Source organism: Penicillium chermesinum (assembly GCF_028974085.1).
Source record: "Penicillium chermesinum strain IBT 19713 chromosome Unknown utg000006l:1.0-2335141.0:1.0-2336784.0, whole genome shotgun sequence".
NCBI lineage: Eukaryota > Fungi > Ascomycota > Eurotiomycetes > Eurotiales > Aspergillaceae > Penicillium > Penicillium chermesinum.
The window spans coordinates 1,575,007-1,597,494 of NW_026695316.1; the positions used below are offsets into that span (position 1 = coordinate 1,575,007).

The window sequence follows — 22,488 nt, forward strand, 5'->3', positions numbered from 1 at the left end:
CCCCAAATCACTCTTCAACGATGGCATTTTTTCTCGCTTTGCGAAGTGCACACCTACCTTCAGCAGCGCGAAATTGCGCTGCTTTGCGTTCCCTCTCAACAACTGCAGTTCGCTGCAACAGCCCCAACGATCGAAAGCCAACCTTTCCGTTCGCAACTGGCCCTGCTCCTCCGCGTCTCGATAAGGAGGAACAAGAAATATTTGAGAAGCTTCAGCAAAGCTCGGCGGGTGCTTTCAGCACACCCAAAGTCAACCAAGTCGACCAGGCAGAGATCAAAGTCAATGGGGATGGCGAGGAGCTACATCCCGATGCGCCGAAGGGCTTGAAGCCGGAATTTGATGGCGAGAAGAACCCCAAGACTGGCGAGATTGGGGGACCCAAGAACGAGCCACTTCGATGGGGATCTTCAGGCGACTGGAGCTACGGTGGACGAGTGACCGACTTCTAAACGAGATTATCCCCTCGGTCCGGTGATTGCATAGTGCTGGAGTCTAAAATGATTCAAGGTTATTCGTGTATTTTATTGGTCTGCGCTGTATAAATGAGAAATCTACCATCTATGGATCATGAAATAGCAGTCCTCAAATTTCTTATCCTCTTTGAGGTTTGATGAAATATGGCGTAAGCTCTAGTATAGGCCCTTTTTGCCACCAATGCGTGGCGTGTTATGCCAGTTTTGCTTTCTCGCGCTCATGAGCTGCAACTGCATCTTCAATCACCCCCCTCGGAGCCGAACGAGCTGTCCAGAGCTCAAATTGGTCATAGGCCTGTGCAAGCAATACCTCTACTCCGGTGACCGTGTTCCAGCCCTGCTGTCTCTGTGCCGCTGTAAGAAGTGGAGTTTGCCTGGGTTGATAGGCCATATCAATGCAAAGGCCCTGAGATCCAAAGATGGAAGAAAACTGTTCTTCCGAAGTGACATCGGCAGGAATGGTCCCGATGATAACGTCGGGTAATTGTGGGAGCTCCTTGAGGCTAGCGAGTCCGGGAAGTACTTCGATATCGAATACCGACTCGAAGTCCGCTCTGACCTTATCTGCTGTCTTGGAGGTTCGGTTTACTAGAAAGATCTTTGGTATACCCACTCGGTGCATGGCATACAGTGCCGCTCTGGATGCACCGCCGGCTCCAATGACCAACCCTGCCTTGGGCTGACGACTTCCTTTCGTTGTGTAGGAGGTGATGATGTTATATAGTCCAGACCAGTCTGTGTTGTCACCAGTAATGATACGCTCGTTCCCTTCCCCTCGGACCACCAGGGTATTGATGGCTCCGATTGTGCGAGCGGTAACGGTCTGGTTTGTGCAATACTTGTCGACTTGAAGCTTGTGTGGCATGGTAACGCTGCCACCACCGAACTTGCTATCTCCGATCAAATGTGCAACGTCATGAATACTCGGTGACTCGCGAATTTCGTATGTGTAGGGGAGGTTATAGTGTTGGAATCCTGCGTTGTGGATGGTTGGGGAAATGCTGAAAGAAATCCCACTGCCAAAGATATAGAAACTCTTTGGCGAAAGTGTATTATCCATGGACATAAGCTCTGTCATATGTAAAGGAGCCAGAGGTTATTGAATTCTGCCAAAGAGCTCAAGGCCGAGGTCCTTGAAATGCCCTGACGGGGAATGGGTGCTAATTATCTTGACTGTGGCGGGTATGTATTTATCCATCCCACTGTGGGCCACCTATTGGAAGTACAACCCCAGATGAATATCACTCAAAGTCAAGTTGGTTCTATGAAACAGGGAGCAGAGTATTCAGGTATTTCCCGAGTACCGAGGGCCTCAACCAAGCCTTTTGCAGACAGTAATGAGCTGAATCATGTCTACTATCAGTTGTAATCTCGCCATTCCTACTAATAAGAGTTATTGGACTCAGTACACCATCACCCAGGCGATGATAGTACTAGATAGAGCTTCTGAGACCCTGGTCCCTCACGGTCTAGCACTTCTACTCGTAGCTAGTTATTTATCCTCGGGGCTCTCGATTGTTTCCCTTTTCGCACAGTGCATCTTAGAAGATTAGAGAAAAAGCTGCGGTTCAACTTCGGCTAGAATAAAACCCCTTTGCAGCTCCAGAACCGTTCCCCATCAAGTTGAGAGGATGATGCACTGAGCTTTCCTTCTGCTGTTTCTATAACCCACTCACAAGTAGCAGCATCAACGTCCGACTTGAAGATTGTCATGAAACTTCTTCAGTTCTGACTTGATCATATATTTGCTACTCCCGCTCGTTCGCCTTCTCATCTTCTACGCCTTCAATTAGTCCCATTTTCAAGCCATCCGCGAGAACGGGGAAATTATTTGTCACTTTCACCATCTTTCTTCTCCTGCTTTACATCAACAACCATCAGAATGAATGCTAGTGGCAATCTCGCTGACCTAGAACCTGGCCCCCCGCCGGTTGAGGTGAAAGAAGAAATGAAGATAGGTTTCTATTTGAGAGCATTGATAAGTATGTTCGTCATTCTCAAATTATTCTGCCACCTCAAGGGAGATTGATATGAACTCTGAGGGCACTAACAATAATACAGACTTGAACCGCTCGGTTCTCAAAGATCAGCCCACGACCAAGAGTCCGGAAGCTTCCAAGGACCGATCTATCAAGTCTGAAACATCCACGCCTATAAAATCCGAGCCGGAATCTCCCAAGGAAACAAGCTCTGCTAAGGCTGTTCTCATCGAGCAGACTCCCGAGCAGAAGGAGGAGCACTACAAACGTCGTGATGAGCTGATCGCTATGATAGACCACGCTATTACCATCCAACTCGAGTCTGTTGGGCAGGCTCAGCATTCAGTGGACTTCATGTTGAAGACTTTGCCTTCTGAGCTCAAAGGCATCTTGGATGCAACTCATATCAAAGAGTCTGCAGAAGACAATCTCCAGGACATAAGCTTGATGACCGCTTCCGTTGCTGAGACGTATTCCAAATGCTGCGAGATCCTGCGACACACTCCTGGGGTAAAGGAACAGCTCACCATGGCCAAATGGGACTCTGATGGCGACATTACTCCATACATTGCAGTGATCCAGAAAACTGGTCAGCTGTCAACCGACGCATACGCTCTGTTTCGTGACCTTGCCAAGGTACTTGATTTCTTGAGACCTGCGAAGGAGACCTTGCTTGCGCTTGTCCCCGCGGAGAAGCGAGAATTTGTTCCTGATCGTCTTTAAGATGTGCTTCGAGACTGAGCCCGTCCGCTTTCTAGGGAAAGTTTGACTACGCGAAATCTTGCTTCGTTCGATAGCTTTTTACCGCGTTTTTTTTTTTACGTAACCGCCCTTAGATGAGCTATGCGCTCCCCTGTTTCCGAGGATACGGGCTCTTGATTTTGACGTTGGAGTTATTGGACCCTGATGCTTTTTGTGTTTTCGCGTAGCCTTTTTAACAGCTTTTTTTTTTTCCGACGGAGATCTTGATCCCCTGATACCAATATCAATATCTACCTGAGGTTTATATGCCAACTGATTAGGGCATTCAGTTCTCTCTTTCGTCGTCAACTCGTATGTTCTTACGGAATTTCCAAGATGTGATGTTTTGCAAACAAACCGTGAGGGCCCGTCGGTTAAATTCTATCCGAATAATCCCCTAGTATTATCGGTAAGACATTTTGCATTTGACAATGATACGAGCATTTTTTTAAGTGCCTCTGAATCTCCAACAGAGCTTGGTTGAACCCGCATTCATAAAGAAATCTGAGATAGTAAGTGAGCATAATATATCTCCCAAGCAAATCTATTGCTGCTTTGACATGGGTCGTCAAACCGGAAGGCATGGTCTTCACGAATGGATTTTCCATCTCGTTAAATATAGAAAACAGAGAGTATCAAAACTTCAAAAACCTCGCCCCCTCACATAGAACGTACACTTTGCACGAGCAGTCGGCTAGATGCTCGTGGGACACGCAAGGTTTCGATGGATCGACGGAGAGATCGCCCGTTTGCTGATATGATTGGCTAGGTCACGTATCAGGTCCCGTCTAGCATGTGCGCTTAAGCCTCGCCCCGCCCCTGAGTGTTTAAAGTGCTGGAGTGGCCTCAATGTCATTGTTCTGAGGTTGAGAGAATACTTGAGAGCTTTCTCCTACCATGGCCGACACAACACCTAAAAAGAAGCGCATGTCGCTTTTGAACAGGATCCGATCCACTAGAAGGTCAAAAGGCCGGGGCGACACCGACTCCATTGCTAGTGGTCCGAGTACCCCTGAAAGAGCAGCGCGTTCTAAATTGTCCTTCGAGTCTCATCCTGACTCTTCTATCGTTGACCTGTCGCCGTCTCTGGCAAACAGCTATGATGTGATCTCTGTCCCTAAGGTCTCGGCGATTAATATCCACCCGGAGAAACTATGGGATCATGCGTACGATCGGCTTAGATCTGATCAATTTGAGCTGGTTGATCTCTACGAGAAGCTACTCTCGGTTCGGTTGGACATCTCTCATGATGCGAGTGACTACAGCGGCAGAAACATCATTAGCCAGGACCGGGGGCAAAGACAGCCCCAGATGGAGCGCCTCCTGCAGGATTCTTTGAACAGATTGGCGGATCATTCTACCACGCAGGGAAATACGCTTAATGCTATTGATATTGTTCTTTCGCTCAAATCTGCTATTGATTCCGAATTGAAGCCTGTTCCCATCCCTGCTGTGGCTACGACTGGATTATGCGTGGCCCTGCAGGTAAGCTTAATAACAAACATAACCATGACCTCTTTTTCCCCATTCGCTGACCACGTATCAACAGCTTGTCTTGGATTCTACAGACGGGTCTGCTTTGAACCAAGATGGTATCACGATCGTGATCTCCAAATTGAAGAGGTATTCCGTCCTCTCAGCCTATGTTCAACCACAGGATACCAAAAGCGATGAACAGGCGAAGCTCCGAAGTGAACTAGCAGAAAGCATTCTAGACCTCTACCAAGCCGTTCTGGAATACGCCATCAAAACAGTCTGCTCTAAGGGGCACAGCCTAGTTCTGGTTGAATCAAAGGGTCTTGTTAACTTGGACAACTGGATCGCAAGCTTAGACCAGATAGAGCAGTTCGAGGCCGCAGTACAGAAGGCTCTCGAAGAAATTGGCGAGGGTAAAGAAATCTCAAACTCGGGAACATTCGGTGATTTGAAGGTTTCTACAAAGGAGCGTGAATTCTTAAACGCGTTTTACGTGAGAGACATGGCGAAGGAGATGGCCTCTATTCAGCAGAGAGATCCGTTGCTTCCTGAATCATCCAGATGGGCTTTGAATACAAAAGAATATGCTGCGTATGTTAACTGGCACCCCAACAACAACAAGGGACTTCTCTGGGTCAGAGGAGATGCCGGGAAAGGGAAGACCATGGTGACCATGGGCATTGTGCAAGATCTTACGAAACAGCTACAGACCCACTTCGACGAGCCTGGTCTTTCTTATTTCTTTTCTCGCACCGCCGATAGTGAGAAAAACTCATCCACTTCGGTCCTCAGAAGCTTAATATGGATGCTTCTGCGGCAGAAGGGTGACCTCCTAAGAAAACTGTCGGCAAAGTTTGATGAGATCGGCCATGAATCACTCAATGAGCCAAGTGCATTTGATAAGCTGAAGGAGATCTTCCTTGCGATTCTCAAGGAGAAAGAATTCGGGAGAATCTATTTGGTGATCGATGCGCTCAACGAATGCAGCTTGGGATTATCACAACTCCTTCAGCTTGTTGCGGAAACATCAATCAATCCAAAAGTGAAGTGGATTCTCTCGAGTCGAAACGAGGAGTCTATTGAAGAAGGGCTTAGTGACGTTCAGACTGGTCTGGAGTTACCACTTGAGTCACATGCTCAACATGTCTCCCAGGCCATTGGCTCCTACATCGACAAAAAGATCTCGGATCTAAATGACCAGTACAAGAAAGAGTTCGAAAAGGCTGGGAAATCTCCCCAAGAAGTGGAGCAGCTCCAAGAAGCCTTTTCGATGGCCCGCAATGAGATTCATCGCAGAGCGGATGGGACTTTTCTCTTCGCAGCTCAAGCTTCCAAGGAAATTCAAGGCTGCGAAGCAAACGAGATCATTGGAAGGTTGCAGGCTTTATCGGTCCCCAATCCACCCGAAGGCAAGACGAATGATTCCGATAAGAGACCGCAGGCAGTCTTTCAGCGGAAAAACTCTGCAATAGCCGCTTCGGTTTCGAAGATCTTCTTAGTCTTGGGAATCATCCTGTTTCTCGTTGAATATCGCTCAGTTTTTACCTCTGTTTTCCATTTCTGATGACCCCCTATCCCCCGCATGATACCTGACAGTTATGTTGAATGATTTTACGGCACTTGATTGTTAAGGGCTGATAGCAATAGACAAATAAACGAAATATTGTCTAATTTAACTAAGCTGCAGCTTCCGCTGAAATGTTTTCCAAGCTGCTATGCCTCGTGCCGCGTGTTCCTCCGGTACATGCGGACCTGGCTCCGACATTGTCCGGGAGAACAGCTCCATGGAGACGTAGCCTTTGTAGCCCAATCCTTCGATAATAGCCCTGGCCACATCCTCGGCTGGCAAATAGGCACCCCGGCTCTCCTCATACATGAACAGCCTCGCATTCCGTGACCAACTCATCCGCGCAGGCTGTCCGTCCACGTGGAACGCATGCCCAGAGACCAAGGGCGACTGCATACGTTCTGCGTCCACAACTTGGATGTAGAACACTTTCGACACATCGATTTCTCTAACCAATCTTTCGAGGGATTGCTTGAGGTCCAGATCGGCGTTTGGCGTCTTTCCTGTTGGCGAGGCCGGATCCGCCCATACTCGGCCAGCAATGTTGAACGTGTCGAGACATACTCCGAAATTAGGCCGGTCTACTCGCTTGACGACATCCCAGAGCTTCTCCCACGTATCCACATATGTGCTCCAGCATAAATTCTCGTACGCAAATTTAATTGGAGGATCTTCTGCGGCCCCCATGTCGGCTAGTTCGCGGAGGTCCCTGGCGATCATATCGAAGTCGTCTGTCAATTCTTCTGCTGGCAGGAAGTTTGCAGGGATCTGGATGGTGGTTGTTTTAAGAGCCTTGGCAATCTTGAACCATAGCTTCATTTTCTCGACCAATCTTACGTGCTGATCGCGGTCTTTGAGTCCATCGTAGAAAAGAAAGGGCTGGAGGCCGATGATTTCGAGGCCTTGCACCTGGCATACAGCATAGACATGCTCTGCGGCCTTGAGGATGACATCGGAATCCGGATTGTCCTTTCCGGCGATCTTCCGAGCTGCATAATCCAAGTCTTCGTAGAAGATCTCGATTCCTTGAAATCCGGCCTTTGATGCTTGTTCAAGCTTGTAGTCGAGGTTATGCATCCAGGCACGTCCCAGGGACGCGCTCATGATAGCCGGTCGGTAATTCATTTTAATAGCGGGAGTCTGAGAGCACAGAATCCGAATCTCAAACAACAGTCGTGTGCATTACTAGTAGGATTCAGATATTTCTTGAGAGGGACATAGAAGACGTTCAAGTCCCCGCATATCGTCATCGGTTGGCAGCGGGTAAAGCTTTAGCCTGGTTCCAGGACCTCTAGAACATCGTATCTATAGCAGCAAAATTACCACTGCCATTGGGCCATCGAGGCATGCTTATAGTAGTTTCATGCACATTTATCCAAAAGGCGGCCCTTCACAATTTCTCGCACCGTCCATTTGTAGATAGAGTACTAGTACAAACGCAAACGCAAAAGCAGAAGGGCAGGAAGACTATTCCTCATGGAAATCAAGTTACTCTCCAATATCATCGTCTCCAGAATTTTCTGGGGAAAAAAAATATCCCAGTCGAGTTCTATAAAAGCCCGAGAAGCCCATAAAGTGGGAAACCTGGTCGGCTATGACTATTACCGGTCACATGACTAGACATTCACACTGGCAGTACTAGACAGCCCTGGCAAGATATACAAGACCGGAAAAGGCTGGCGTGGTCATGCCCACGGATATGGCCGGAGCCTTGAGATTGTCCTAGGTCTGATAGTTCAGAAGCTTCCGGGACTTTAAGCTACAACAACGGCATATTGTGGGAGTCCAGAAGTAAAATCGAGCTCTTGAGAAGCAAGTTAGCAAATCGTTTACTTAGCGCCTGACGGAAATCTAAGCTCTCGCGGTGTATGCAGATACTCTCAGCCGATCCTAGTGACTACCAGGATGATACAGAGTGGGGGGACCTCTGTCTTACGACTGTAGGTCAAATACTTGACCTACTGGAATATTTTCTTGAAATTATCTTGTTATACTTGACAATCTTCACTACTGTCATAACAGCGGAGTAAAGGATATCCTCGCAGCAGATCTTTCCTCGATACACGGAACAAACTATATATTCAGATACTATATTTATTGTGACAAGGCAAAGACACCTGTGATGTATAGTTGTCATGGAAGCAGGTTTCTCAGCATCATTTTCCAAATGAAACTCTGATGCTCGATTCTGACTTTCCGGTTCAAATGACGATGTCCAAGTGGTCGTCGCAATAAAAATCGGTGGACCGGAAGGAAGAATTTCTGCAAGTCGTTACGGTCGACAAAGGGGACAATAATCAGGCCTACGTCCAGGGCCAGCCCCTTATCATCAGCTTCGAAAAGCTGTTCCTTCAATCAATGGGCCTTGAAGACTCGTCAAGGCTTTTGGATCCGCTATTTATAAAGCAGAGAATACGAGGTTGAACGGATCCTCGCAAAGAGAAGTCACCAAGCCTCGCGGGCGCCCCCGCACAGACGGTACCACGAAGCCTCCCATCACCAAGTACCTAGTTCGGTAGAGAGGACAATTCGTGGGAGAGGAGTGATGGCCGAGAATATCGCCGCAGACGAGCTCATCGCCGAGTTCGAAGCTGTGAAGGATCCCTGGGCTAATGTTCTGCCGACTGAGCCAAAAAAAAAAAAACCACCGTATCCGCACATGTCCGCACATGATATGCCCAGGCACGCCTTATATAGTACACCCTCTAGCTGGAATCCGTGACAAGAAGCCTCCCGTCAGCTCGTTCTCTCCGACGCAACGGCCGGACCTAGCCCTTGGTCTTTTTAATGCACCTTTAGCCCTTCACATCTTTCCCCAGAAGGTCTTCCCCTCAATAACTTTCCCTTAACCTTCCTTTTATACCTACACATATCCTTCCCCTTACTTTACTGCCCGTATTATTACAGAACCTATACGGTGATAACACCACCACGCTTCTGATCGAACACTTACCTCTGCTACCATACAATGGTACACTTTTCGACCTTAACTTTACCTCACTGCCTTGCATAACTCACCTCACTTCATCACATCTCACCTCAACATCGCCACCGCGCCTACCACAATGGCTAGCACCAAAAACCCCGCCACTGATAGCGACGCTCAGGCTAAGATTCTACGGCAAGAACCCGCGACCAAGACACCCATGAGAAAACAGAGAAGATATAGAAGCCCAGGAAGAACCGACGGGGAAGCGCCACTGCAAGAAGAACGCCGTCCCATGCAACAGCGAAATGATTGACGAGCTCTGCATAAACACAAAAAAGGAGGAATCCGAGGCCAGGGAATGGATACTCTTCACTAAGGCGAATAAGCAGGCCTTCAGTCATGACATCCTAAATCGGGATGATCGCTTCCTTCAGCGCTGCAGGACTTCTTATGATTCTTCCCACCAACTCCTTCTGATCAAAATGACGGCTGCACCGGCTCACAAGGTTGCTGTACGAGAATTTGAATGGCAATTCTGGACACGTCTCCAGCTAATGAGACTTGAGAAGTGTATCATGGCTGAAGGTTCCGCAAAACAACCTGATTGCCAATTCTTCCCAATTAGACTTCCTCGAGGAAGATCTCGTTATTGGCCCACAGTTGTGGTGGAAGCGGAATTCTCAGAATCCCCCTGAGGATCCCCTTCTAAAATGGTTTCAGATACTCGGTTTTGGCTCGAAGTATCAAAGGATGTCTAAATGGTTATCGCAATAAAAGCCAGTCAGGACTCACCTCAAGTCGTGCTAGAGAGATCGGAGTTGGTAGACCAGAGAAAGAAACGTTTCCAAGTTGTTACAGTCAACAAAGGAGGAAACGGCCAGCTCTATATCCAAGACCAGCCTCTCATAATCAGCTTCGAAAAGCTGTTCCTTCGCCCGTCAAGCATCCCCAAAGAGGTGGACCTCAGCCTCGACAAGGAAAGTTTGAAGGAAATTGCTGAGGACATCGGGGAAACGCAGGACTTTTGATGATTACTATCACATACCCTCCGTGCTATGAATTGATCTCTTTCAGAGACAGGAACGAAGTCACTACTGTAGCAACATGGGAATGCATCATATCCTAGCCTTTATCTAATCAAAATTAATTATTTTGAATTTATAGAGGGCCTTTATTATACATAGCTCCTCTATACGCATAGATCTTAAAGTGTATATACCAGCAGTCAGGGATACCAATAATATATTAAGATTTGAATAATATAGTAGGTGAATGGTAATGATACAGTGATAGTATATGTGGTAGGTGCACAATGGCGTGGAGTGTTGGTGAATAGTACAATGGTATTTATGTTAGGCTCCCATTCAAGGGAAAGGCTCGTAAGATGATATTATGTCTTCTATTGCAGGAACGCCATCTCCTGGGGCCATGTCTGCTTTGGTTTCCGTGGCCGCTCCTGATTTTTTGCAGACTAGGTCTTAATAGTGGGACCTGCGGGCCTAGGAGCGGGGCTTAGCTTATTAGGCAAGGGGTTTCAGAATAGGCAGAAGATATACTCCGTAGGGAGCGGCCGACTATAAAGACTCGGGTGCTATAGTCGTACAGATTACAGCCGATGGGGCTTGCATGCGCACATCAGCTGGGGCCCCGAGCTAGTTCATCACAGACACTGGAATATTGTAGCTGCTCCCACTATAGTCGTAGCTTCCCCAAGGACTTCCCCCTTGGTGGCTCTGGATAGCCCAAGGTAGAAGAACCTGCGCCGAAGATCCGCGGCAGGGGAACCTTGGGAAGTTTGGAGCCTGTCCATAGCCGCTCAGCCCAGCGAGTTCCCGCTCACGCGCACGAGCAAACCAGTATGATCCGATCTCCACATGCAAGATACAGTCTTGGCCCCATCACGCTAATGCTGCATCACTCACCGTTTTTTATTATTTTTGCTCTTGTGCGCCCACAACGTCATTGGATCTTTTGGATCTTTTCCTGAAGATTCATCTTTCTCCTTCCTGCGAGACTTGAGAGAAACACACCTCCTGGCCCATTTCTTGGTTCGTGGCTTCTTCTCCGCACCCCCTCACACGATCCGGGCGCAGAATCTCCGAGGGGACATGGAGTAAACGGGATCAACCGCTGATCCTCCTCTCCGTCTGGGCCTTCCGGACTTTTTCCACCGCTCTTCTTTCAGCTTCTCTCCTCCCATCCTATCCCGACACCTCGAGGATGGACTTCTTCCGGCGGCTACAGAATTCCTATCCTCCTCGCCCGTCTCCTCTCGGGAGCCAAGAGTCGAAGGAGGAACGACCTCGTTCCTATCCAGCAAACGACCGTCGCGAAGACAACCCACGACCGTCCACGCGCTATGAGTATCAATCGCCAAGCTCTTCCGCTCATGTTCTCACGGGCGCATCACGATCATCACATCCTTTACGCGAAAGCTTGAGCGCTCACACTTCTCCTACGCGCAATGCCAACCCCCATCCACACCGACGCCATGCCAGCTTAGAAAATCGGGATCACCCTCATATACATCGGCGGAATACGTCACAGCCACAGTCTAGAAATGGACGAGAAGGTAGGCAAGATACTACTTTCTATACTTTGAAGTTCCTTACGTTTTGGGGAAATTTATTGTTGCGTGCCCATTTGTGCCCAAGGGGGGCGTTCCCCTTGCATATGTGTTTACTCCCCGGATCCAGGATGGGGCTCGGAGTTGTACCGTGGTTTAGTCCTCCAGGTTTCCCCATCCTGAGGCGCTCTCTGGGCACTTAGGAAGAACCACGGGGGCGAAATGCTCCCTAAGGTTATGAGGCCATTGAACAGTGATGATTCGTCCTGTACGACGCCAGCCTCCCACTGCGTCAAATCTCCCCCCTGATGCCATTTTTTCCCCAGTGGCGCGGATCCTCCTCCGCTCGGGAACGCTAGGCTGGATAAGGGTGATCCGCGCTAGTCTCTAACGGGACTAGTGCTGTCAAGCTGCCCGGACTGGGAGTCACGGGTTAAACTGGGTCCTGGACTTCGGGAATTCGGCCATCCCCTTTGCTTCTGGCGCGAGAAACCACCACCCTGTGCACTCCAGAAGTAGCGGTAGCCCTGTCCAGCCCGGTAAGACTCGAGAATCTTGGGATCGACGCGAGCCCCGATGATTCATGCAGAAACATGTGCCTTATCTCGTGACGTTCTTATCCGCTTTGTTACCCTTCCGAGACAAACCCAACTAAATTCTCATCTTTCAATCTAGGGCAACAAGAACCTTCGGCATCTCCCACGGTCGGCACTCGTCAAATGCCTCCTCCATCTCCCCCTCACCCCTATGGCTCGCGATCCCAGTCGGTAAACGCGCCTCCATCCCTTCTCGCTCGCGATGCGCCTAGCAACCAGCCACACCGTCCGGGCAGCAGCATGTCAATTTCCGCCATGCTAGGCTCTGATCCCGAGCGCCCGGCGCGGGACGCTGGATCTTCGCTGTTCTCACGCCCCTCTACATCGTCCATTTTTGGCACCGCGCCAACATCAAGCGCTGCGGCTATGTCGCCGCCCACGGCCCCAGCGCGCCCGTCGCCGCTAGATCAATCGCTATTCCGTCGATCGCAGACCCCAGAGAAGACTTTCTCGAAGCCCCCAGTGGCCCGACCTTACCGATCTGGCTCGGGCGGAGGATCAAGCCTTCTGGGCGCAGAACAGTCTAAATTCGGGGGCCTTACACGTGTTCCGCCGTCCCAATACCCCGAGAAACCTCACTCGACGCATCCTTCGCCTCAAGTTTCGCCCGCGGACCTCCCTTACGAGCCCCGTCGAATGAGCTTCAGTGGGCCAATCGCTCGGCCCAATAGCCAACCTCCCAATGCTGAGGCGCCCACGCGTCCCCCAGGTACAGCCCCCTCTCGAGACCTGGCGGCCTGACAGATCGGTTCGACTCGGGCCCGCGGGCTTCATCTGCATCTTATGGAGGTACCGAGGCCCATGCGCGCGAACCCCATAATCGATACAGTGGGCTTTTCGGTGATCGGCGCTCTGAAGAAGCCGCCCGTGATCGGGAGCGGGACCGAGCGTCGCATACCTCGGACTCGAAGGCCAGCCTCGGCGGACCGACTCGATTCGGCTCCATTTACGGCGAACGTGATATGCTAGAGCGACACTCTAGTGCATCCACATGGGACCAAGGCCGGTCGCACCCATCGTCTCCAGAGGCCAAGCGGTTTCCACCGCCAGAATCAAGCTCAGGTTTTGGCTTCGGAGCCATTCAAAGCTATACCAAGTCTTTGGGCTCCCAGCCCGGTGGGAGTAGACAGCCACCGTCAATTCAAACCGGGCATGGACAGCCTCCCCTGTCTCCCCGTGGATCCCCCTACCTTGGCAAAACGCAGACCCAGCCACAGCGCGTGAGTTCAACTCCGACCTCTGCTGCTTCCACTGGGTCTGCGTTGCTTGGTCTGGCGAGCGCTGGCGAGGAGGGCCGCCGGAAGGGCAGTGATGAGCTCCTGCAGCATCGTAACCTGCTCAACGTAGGCTTTAACGGAAAGCGCGGTGGCCGAGCTTCTCCGCTGCCGCAGGCTGTGCAGGGTGCGCAGGCTCCTTTCATCAACCCATCTGGCGAGCCTGGGATCAAGAATGAACTAGGCAGAGTATTTTCTGGAATTGGCAGCGGTGTCGGCGGCGTTGGGGGTATGGCAACTGGATCCACTGGTAGCGGTCCTTCTACTCCTATGATATCTAGTCCATTTAAGCGTGATAGCGGCACCGGCCGCTCTGTTAATGGAGAGATTGATGATACCAAGATCTCAAGGCCGCCATCTGCGAATGGCGCCCGACGATCCCGGAAGTCTCGCGATGAGGACCAGATGGAGCTTGAAGCAGCTGGTCTTTCTGGACGAGGCCGCCGACCCCGGCATGCCCACCAGCATCATAGCCATCATCATCACCAGTATGTGCCCGGAGCGGAGAGAGCATCTTCTGCGATTTCCACTAACCCCTCTAGCCATCATCACCATCGTCACAAGGCTGAGGAAGAGGTAGCCGCCTTGGGCGGTCTGCATCGGCCCATGTCAACTAATCATTACTATGGCCGAACATCTACCCCTGCTGATCCTGCCGGACACCACCATCACCACCACCATCACCATCACCACGCACCTCGACCAGCTACCATCCAACCGGCGTCCCCTGTGCGGGAACCTCGCACTGTAGTCAATATCGAGCCGCTAGTCTCTAGCGTAGCTCACCTTCCACGGCACCACCTTGGATCAACATTGTATAATCCTCGTGTGAACCCCCCCTCTGCAAAGGCTTCGCCGGAGAGTGCCAAATTCGGTTATACAACTACGCCGCTTCCTCTCCCACGCCTTGAACAACGCGAGAACTGCACCTTCACAGTGCGTGTTCCCCGTTTCCGCATTGACCACAGCCACCGCGAAGAGATCTGCGCCCGCCGCGCATTGTGGGGAACGGGCGTGTATACGGACGACTCTGACCCAGTCGCTGCGGCCATCCACTCGGGCTTTATCCGAGGCGCCTGGGGCGAAGATGTTGACGAATCCATGCTTGATCTGGAGATCAAAGATGACTACCAGCATGCACCCCGCCCCAAGGCAGCCGCTCAGAACGGTACAGATAAAGAAGAGTCAGAGAGTGGTCCTCGTTTACCCCCTGTGCCTCCAGGAGACAAGGATCTCCATATCACGTTGTTGGTCCTACCACGACTCGAGCAATACGACTCAACTGTCTTATTTGGTATCAAATCGCGCAAATGGGACGGCCGCCATGACGGCATGAGCTTCAAGGTGCATGCCGTTGACTGGGTGGACGATGGAGTTGGACGCGGCGAGGAACGAAATGGCGAGGCCCGGCGGAAGCGCCTGCGCACGCTGATGCAGACGGGCCGTATCTGCACGGGACCCGCCATGGCGAAGATCGATGAACTTCGTCGGCGCGGCGTGCAGGTTACCCGGACCATTGACGGGCAAGAACAGCCCACGCATGTTCAACCTGTATCTTGATTCCATTTGCTTGGCGTCTAGCTTTGGTGTTTCGGCCCTGTGTTCTACAGAGACTGGTCCTAGTTACTTCCGGTCTTCCTCTGGATAGGTCCATGTCTTGTTTAGGGTGTATTCTTTGCGTTGTGGTCGGGATGTTCTTGTCTTTCCAGCTGTTGATACCTGTGACTAGCGCTTGTTTTTGGATTTGTGAAATGATGTCTGTTACTCTTTTTTTTTTCTGTCTTATCTGTTCTGCATTCGGTCTGCCTGTTGAGCATCTGATTTGGGTCGGATGAATGGATATGTCAGTGCGAGAAAACATATGCATGATATCCTTTTTCTGACAGCTGCAGGTACTTTGTATACATAATTCCACTTGTCCTCGGGGACATCTACCTGACCGCGATCCCTTTTGCCAATCGATAACCAGTATTTCCGGGGGCCACGGTTCCCCGGCACTAGACGGCAGCTCTCCCCCGCAGTTGGACTTGACCGGAGAAAAGGACAAAACTTAAACCCTGTACGCCCATACCTTACGGTCACGGTTTCTGTACGTACTAGGATATGTACATAACGTAGTCTTCTTGGACTAAGCTTCCTATTGCTTGCCTGTAATAGAGCGTTGGCCACGGTATACCGACTCGACCCCATCCTGTGATCACCAACAATGGAGAGCCACAATAGAAACAGCCGAGGCCCAAGGGTTACCAGATTGGTACACTGTGATGAGGCTTGGCTGGCGACTAGTGTAATATAAAATTCGTCTTATTGGTTCCTTTCGAGCGGTCAATACCCCATGTTCCCATTTTCGTATTGCAGCGTCTCACCGGTCCCCGGTCCGCACCGCCTTCGGTCCTCCCCATACAACCGAGGCTCATTCCTAACGTCCCGAGATATTTGATCTGCGGAGACAGGCTCAGTTCTGCTTCTTTCTTCCGTCTCACTTACTTGATTCCCCTCTCCAGCTTCATTTCCATATCATAGTGAGGGATGTTCGCTGCCTCTGCGCGAAGCCGTCTCTCTACCCTGTCAAGGCCCCGGCTCCCTCCGACACAACTACTTTCACGCTCGGTAAGAACGGCTACCTCCGGCATACGGAGGAGAAATCTCGAGAAAAATTGTTAATTCTGGACACAATTGACTAACTGTACTCCAGGCACCCACTATGGCTCCCCGAAGAAAGGCTTCGTCTGTCCCTGAGGGTTAGTACTACATGTTTTCGTACGTGGTGGGGGGGCATGCCGTCACGGAAGCTCGCGCTGCGCAAGTCTACAACCTTGGGAGAAATAGCGCTAACAGAAGTGTGCAGGCTACGTGGAGGATCTCTCGAAGGGAAAGATGCTTCGTTTCGAAGACTCTTTGCCCGTCTCCCCGTTCCTGACCTGAAGGAGACCGGCGCCCGCTACTTGAAGTCCGTCCACGCCGTTGTTTCGGAGAGCGAGTACCAAAACACCAAGACGGCTGTCGAGGACTTCGTTCGCCCCGGTGGTCCCGGCGAGATCCTGCAGAAGAGACTGCAGGAGCGCGCTGCCAACCCCAAGATCAAGAACTGGATTTCCGAATGGTGGAACAGGGATGCCTACCTCGCCTACCGTGACCCTGTCATCCCTTACGTCTCCTATTTCTACTCTTACAAGGATGACCGTGAGCGCCGTAACCCCGCGAAGCGTGCCGCTGCTATCACCACCGCCGCGCTCGAGTTCAAGAAGCAGGTTGATGAGGGCTCTCTGGAGCCAGAGTACATGCGTGGCCTGCCCATGGCCATGAGCTCCTACCAGTACATGTTCAACTGCTGCCGTATCCCCGCCGACGGTGAGGACTTCCCCCGCAAGTACGCTGCCGCAGAGAACCAGCACATTGTCGTTGTGCGCAAGAACCAATTCTTCAAGGTTCCTCTGGTCGTCAAGGGCAAGGCGCTCAACGTGTCCGAGCTCGAGCAGCAGTTCCAGCGCATCTACGATATTGCCCAGCCCGCCCCGCCGGTCGGTGTGCTGACTGTGGCTGACCGTGACCACTGGACGGCCGCCCGCAAGAAGCTCATTGCCGCCGACTCCGCCAACGAGCAGGCGCTCACTGATATCGAGTCTGCCGGCTTTGTGGTCTGCCTCGACGACGCCAAGCCCGTCACTCTGGAAGAGCGCGCTCACCAGTACTGGCACGGTGATGGCTCCAACCGATGGTTTGACAAGCCCTTGCAGTTTATCATCAATGACAACGGCACTGCCGGATTCATGGGCGAGCACAGCATGATGGACGGAACTCCCACCCACCGTCTCAACGACCATGTCAACAACCTGATTTTCAACAAAAAGATCGACCTCTCCGCACAAGCTGTGCGTTCCGAGCTCGCAGACCCCAAGCCCATCACCTTCCACCTGAATGACGAGACCAACGAGGCCATCGACATCGCCGCCCAGTTCCACCGCAAGCAGATCGCCTCGCACGAGCTGGTCGTGCAAGCCTACCAGGGCTACGGCAAGGGTCTGATCAAGAAGTTCAAGTGCAGCCCGGACGCTTACGTCCAAATGGTCATTCAGCTCGCCTACTACAAGATGTACGGCAAGAACCGTCCCACCTACGAGTCCGCGACCACCCGTAAATTCCAAGAGGGCCGTACTGAGACCACCCGTTCCGTCTCCGACGAGAGCGTCGCTTTCACCAAGGCCTTCCACGATCCCAGCGTCTCCCGCGAGGAGGTCGTGAAGCTTTTCCGTGCTGCTCTGGCCCAGCACACCAAGTACACTCTCGATGCTAGTGATGCCCGTGGTGTTGACCGCCACCTCTACGGTCTGAAGAAGCTCATCCAGCCTGGCGAGAAGCTGCCCGCTCTCTACGAGGACCCTGCGTACGCTTACCTCTAGTTCGTGGTACCTATCCACCTCGCAACTGAGCTCGGAGTACTTCAACGGCTACGGATGGAGTCAAGTCATCGACGATGGATTCGGTGTTGCCTACATGATTAACGAAAACAGGTCAGTTCCCCCGCTATAAACGAAATCATCTCCTACGTCCATTTTGAACCACACGCTGATTCTCTCTCTTTTAGTCTCAACTTCAACATCGTTTGCAAGCGCCTGGGCGCCCACCGCTTCAGCTACTTCCTGAACGAGGCCGCCTCTGAGCTGCGTGACGTGCTTATGCCCGATCTGCTCGCCCAGGCCGAGAAGGCCAAGCTGTAGAGAGTCTTTGTTTTGGAAACTTGGGTCATTCTATACCACTTCTTTTCCGGTGACCTTGGTTTTCTAGCGGCTGCGATAGATGAGTAATCTTTCTGGATAGTGACTTTTGTATACAATATAAAATTCTTCTGTATCGGCCTCTGCTCTGGCATGTGCAATAGTATTGACCATAGATCGCCGAACTGGAAGTGATGATATACTAAAAGTAGCGCATATGACGGACGTCTTAACTATCTCAGACTATGATAGGTCTCTCATTCCTGCAGACTAGGGATCGTCTCCTCGCTCCTTTCTTCCTGTGAGCTAACAGAACCCCCTGGGCCAACAACATAGATTGTCAAATGCTCCCTTCCCCCCACAACCGCCGACTTCAAATTCCGCTCATCCAGACCGCTCTCATGCGGCTCATCCAAAAGATAAAACTTCTCATCCTTTAAGAAAACCCTCCCAAGCACCTTATCAGTATAAACCCCGAGCACAGCCCCAAACCTCTCCAAAAAGTTTGAATCCGCCAAAAGACTCCCAATAGCAGCAATACTCGTCGGACTCTTCGGCAGCACCCGATCTGTATTCAACGCAAACGACCCCACAGCCCCCAACACAACAATCACCCCAAGCAACACATCCAGCACCCTCGTCGACGCCATATTCTGCACGACCCGCAGCCGAGTCGGCAGCGTCACCGTGCCGCGAACCGGTGCGCCATCCAGCGTTCCGTTCGCGTCCACCCGGGTGTAGTTGTTGAGTTCCTGCGCTTGGACAATAGCCAGTTGTCTCTGAATAGCCGCGGCAGTCGCCTCGTCGCCCGATGCATCCCGCAGTGTCTCGAGCGGGAGTCCGAACCGGCCCAGCACGAGTGCGGTGAAGAACCCGTCTAGATCGCGGTAGGCAGGGAGGGTCGCGATGTACAGCGCTGGATCGTTGAGTGATGTGATCCACGGCTCGCTGGAGAGGGGGATTCCGGGGGCGCGGCGCGCGGTCGAGGCGTCGGGGACTGGGGGGTGGGCGTCTGTTATGTTGAAGCCCGGGAGGTCGAAGCGGATGTCTGTTTCGACGATCTCGGGGGTGTTCGTGCATGTCATGGCTGTGATGTGGGCGAGGGAGCTGGCGTCGGGCCCGAAGAAGCCCCAGGCGAAGAGGGAGACGGTGGCGTTGCCGGATTGTTCCTCGGAGGTGAGTAATTGGGGGGAGGTGGCGATGCCGAAGTAGGAGCTTTGGACATCTGTCACGGAGAGGAAGTTCCCTGCGGCGATGATGGTGGTTTTGTTGGGGCCGTAGGGGTCTAGGGTGAAGGGTGGCCAGTTGAGGGATATGGTGTAGTCTTTTGAGCTTTCCTGCCGGGTTACTGAGGCGTTGAGTTCAGCACCTGTTTTTGTGATGCAGGAATGGTTGGCTCTTAGGGCTGAGATGCGCGTTTCCATGTATACTCCTTCGCCGGTGCTCCAGTTGGGGGAGGGGCTTGTGATGGAGAGCTCGGGAAAGACGAGGCCGTCGTAGGTCCATTGAGGGTAAGTCAGGTTGTCTTGGATGATGTATTCTGCGATAACTTCGCCGTAGGTGGATCCAAGAAGTTGGTAAGCTGTGTCTGCTTGGTAGGCTCCGATTGTACCGAAGACTGTTTTCTGGGTGGCATTTACTTCGATTGTGCGAGGGACTGCAATTGCTGAGAAAAGACCACTGGTTACGATGTTAAGGAAGAAGGTGCCTGATGCAGCGAGCGTGCCCGCGAGAACAGCCCAATGGTTTGTTCGAATAGAGCGGACTAGGTTGGTTAGATCGAGGGCATCGAGGAAATTCAGCCCCAGAGATTGCTCGAACTTTGCACCAGATTTCTGTTGAAGCTGTGCATATGGAGCAACAGTGCGGATATTAGCAGTCAGACTTCCGATGAAAAGGCCAATGAGGGTCATCACAATCGCAGGGATGGTAGTCCACAGATAGTGCTTATATGTCACATCGGTGACATCTCCAAGGCCATCGTTGACGTCGGAGAAGTGGAGGAGAACCTCGAGAACCACAATGATAAGAAGAATCACGATAAACCCGATCATCCGAGAAATGAAGTTGGGGAATGGTGTCCACGCCTCATTCTTCTCTTTGGCCTCATCATGCGAGGGCGGGGAGCGAGATCTAGTTGCCCGTCATTGGTAACCTCGATGGATATACCGGCCTCTGTTTGGCGAGCGACATACTTCGACCCGGCAAGATACGTATCCAAGGTTTTCTGAGAGATACCACCTGTCCCCGCAAGAAGTTGTCGCACGCGTGGGCTCGCCAAAAGGATAGCCCCAATAGTAGAAACACGGTTGGGATCGTACGGTGGAACCCCGCGACGTGGATCGAGTATGATGATCGCAATCACCTGCAATATAACTAGAGCTAAGCAGACCTCGATCACACGGAGTGACACATTTGTCATCACCACGCGGTTCTCTCCAACTATGGCAGAGCCAGTGGTCAGCGATGTGTGTTGCTTTGCCAAAGCTTCATGCAGCAGCTGGGCGCCCACCGCTTTGTAGTAACTGGAGGCTATGTTTTGCAAAGCTCCGGGTTCAAAGAGTTGTGTGATGTCGCCACTGACGCCCGCGATGTAAGCGCCGATTTGGAGGGGGTCGTTGAGATTTGTCTGGTTTCCATACGGTCCATTTTTGGCGTAAAATGCGTTGTAGTCTTGTACAACTCGATAGTCGCTGTCCTGCAAGCTGTGGTCCATGTACTGGTCGATCCACAGTGAGATGTCCGTTGCCGATACTTCAGGGAAGGTTGAGCTTTCAGACCCAATTCTTTCGAGTCTGGCTGTAGAATTCCCGGCAGCACTACCATGTGCCAGCATATCGATCCGAGAATAATTCCCATGGCAGATCAGCTGAGAGGAACGATCCAAGACCATATCGGAAGATCCATCTTCGTTCTCTGGCGTCTTTTCATGAAATTCGACCAAGTAAACCAGGTAGCGGCTTTCATTGGAGTAGTCACATGTAGTATTGACAAATTCCCCAACGTACGGAATGTTCTCGTACGGCTGAGCACTAACCTGCGTGGTGGCAATAGAGTAGTTGGAGATGGTGCACGAAGAAGAACGGAACTCGTTGACCACTTGTGGTTCCACAGATTGGTAAGAGTTGAAATTAGCAAATGACTGCGAAACTCTTTGCCAAGTCGTGATCGATAGCTCTGCTTCTTCGCACACCAGATCTGTCTGCATCCCATTAACAGGAACGGTGATGTTAGAGTCAGATGGTAGATTTGGTGCCGAGAATGTCTGATAGGTGGCACTAGCTGTGGTGCCTTCTGGATACGACAGATTCTCAAAAAGAATGGCACTGAGCAGATTGACTGGCTGCATGCCAGGTCCATTGAAAGTTGCGTTATTCCCTTCGAAATAGTCATTCAATTGGACGGACACATTACTTTGGCTCACGGCCATCTCTTTCAAAGTAAACAAACTGGTCGAAAATATGATCGCAAGCCGTAGGAGGAGGGTGCACCCCACTCCTGCTGCTACGATAAAGTCCTTGTGCTTGAGCGCTCTCCATAATGCAACGGGTTGCATAACTGAGACGTAGTCAGAAGCATGCTCCGCTCGGCGCGCTGGGCTTGCTCTTGCATCGATCTCCATGGCGCACACTGTTTTGCTTGGAACTCAGCGCGTGTCCAAATAGTAGTGATAGAGAGGAAAATCGCCGCGGGTGCATATGTCCAGCTATAGTGAAGGCTTTGTTTCGACGAGGCAAGGCCAGACCGCGACTGCGAGACATGACTCAATACTTCGAGGGCTATGATCAGTCCGCAGAAGAATGCAATGAAGAGACAGAGGACGCTCCGTCGCAGGTAAAGCGGCCGCCATGTCACTGGATGAACTTCATTCGATGTCTCCGGCTTCACTTCTCGTTGGGGCTCGCGATTTTGGTGTTTCCAGGGGAATTTCAGTCCCGCTAAAAGTTTCTCTTTCGAAAAGGCCATTAGGGATTTCTCGATGTCTTCTGGACGGCCCCGAGGCATATCAAAAGGCGCAATCTTAAACGTGTCCCGCTCGCATAGCTCCACCAGGCCTTCAATAGCGATTCGACCCAGGCGAGATGCCAAAATAAAAACATATCAGGGTTCGCGTGAGCCAGTTCTTCGGGGCCAGCCTGGGATCCCCTCCCTTGGAGCCGCCATGGGGGCCG

General features: G+C 51.6%; 9 protein-coding genes across 9 annotated transcripts; 6 read left to right on the forward strand and 3 right to left on the reverse strand.

Moving 5' to 3' along the window:
* Positions 1–20: 20 nt before the first annotated feature.
* Positions 21–449, forward strand: N7468_008393 (succinate dehydrogenase assembly factor 4; the record flags this gene model as incomplete). Its single annotated transcript, XM_058477689.1, has 1 exon — positions 21–449. One exon carries the CDS (start codon positions 21–23, stop codon positions 447–449), a length of 429 nt encoding a protein of 142 aa, XP_058328034.1.
* Positions 450–666: 217 nt separating this feature from the next.
* Positions 667–1,551, reverse strand: N7468_008394 (shikimate dehydrogenase family protein; the record flags this gene model as incomplete). Its single annotated transcript, XM_058477690.1, has 1 exon — positions 667–1,551. One exon carries the CDS (start codon positions 1,549–1,551, stop codon positions 667–669), a length of 885 nt encoding a protein of 294 aa, XP_058328035.1.
* A 952-nt stretch (positions 1,552–2,503) lies between these two features.
* Positions 2,504–3,175, forward strand: N7468_008395 (uncharacterized protein; the record flags this gene model as incomplete). The annotated part of the gene is made up of 1 exon (XM_058477691.1): positions 2,504–3,175. One exon carries the CDS (start codon positions 2,504–2,506, stop codon positions 3,173–3,175), a length of 672 nt encoding a protein of 223 aa, XP_058328036.1.
* A 915-nt stretch (positions 3,176–4,090) lies between these two features.
* N7468_008396 (WD40 repeat-like protein) lies at positions 4,091–6,233 on the forward strand (the record flags this gene model as incomplete). Its single annotated transcript, XM_058477692.1, has 2 exons — positions 4,091–4,678; positions 4,743–6,233. The coding sequence occupies 2 exons, from the start codon at positions 4,091–4,093 to the stop codon at positions 6,231–6,233; spliced, it is 2,079 nt and encodes a 692-aa protein (XP_058328037.1).
* Positions 6,234–6,341: 108 nt separating this feature from the next.
* N7468_008397 (sugar phosphate isomerase/epimerase family protein) lies at positions 6,342–7,361 on the reverse strand (the record flags this gene model as incomplete). Its single annotated transcript, XM_058477693.1, has 1 exon — positions 6,342–7,361. The coding sequence occupies one exon, from the start codon at positions 7,359–7,361 to the stop codon at positions 6,342–6,344; it is 1,020 nt and encodes a 339-aa protein (XP_058328038.1).
* A 2,562-nt stretch (positions 7,362–9,923) lies between these two features.
* N7468_008398 (uncharacterized protein) lies at positions 9,924–10,193 on the forward strand (the record flags this gene model as incomplete). The annotated part of the gene is made up of 1 exon (XM_058477694.1): positions 9,924–10,193. The coding sequence occupies one exon, from the start codon at positions 9,924–9,926 to the stop codon at positions 10,191–10,193; it is 270 nt and encodes an 89-aa protein (XP_058328039.1).
* Positions 10,194–11,385: 1,192 nt separating this feature from the next.
* N7468_008399 (uncharacterized protein) lies at positions 11,386–15,161 on the forward strand (the record flags this gene model as incomplete). Its single annotated transcript, XM_058477695.1, has 4 exons — positions 11,386–11,737; positions 12,407–13,036; positions 13,072–14,089; positions 14,144–15,161. 4 exons carry the CDS (start codon positions 11,386–11,388, stop codon positions 15,159–15,161), a joined length of 3,018 nt encoding a protein of 1,005 aa, XP_058328040.1.
* A 969-nt stretch (positions 15,162–16,130) lies between these two features.
* N7468_008400 (carnitine O-acetyltransferase CAT2) lies at positions 16,131–18,319 on the forward strand (the record flags this gene model as incomplete). The annotated part of the gene is made up of 5 exons (XM_058477696.1): positions 16,131–16,211; positions 16,297–16,342; positions 16,431–17,985; positions 18,032–18,112; positions 18,187–18,319. The coding sequence occupies 5 exons, from the start codon at positions 16,131–16,133 to the stop codon at positions 18,317–18,319; spliced, it is 1,896 nt and encodes a 631-aa protein (XP_058328041.1).
* Positions 18,320–18,573: 254 nt separating this feature from the next.
* N7468_008401 (DUF3433 domain-containing protein) lies at positions 18,574–22,282 on the reverse strand (the record flags this gene model as incomplete). The annotated part of the gene is made up of 3 exons (XM_058477697.1): positions 18,574–20,421; positions 20,472–21,921; positions 21,948–22,282. 3 exons carry the CDS (start codon positions 22,280–22,282, stop codon positions 18,574–18,576), a joined length of 3,633 nt encoding a protein of 1,210 aa, XP_058328042.1.
* Between the last annotated feature and the right edge of the window lie 206 nt (positions 22,283–22,488).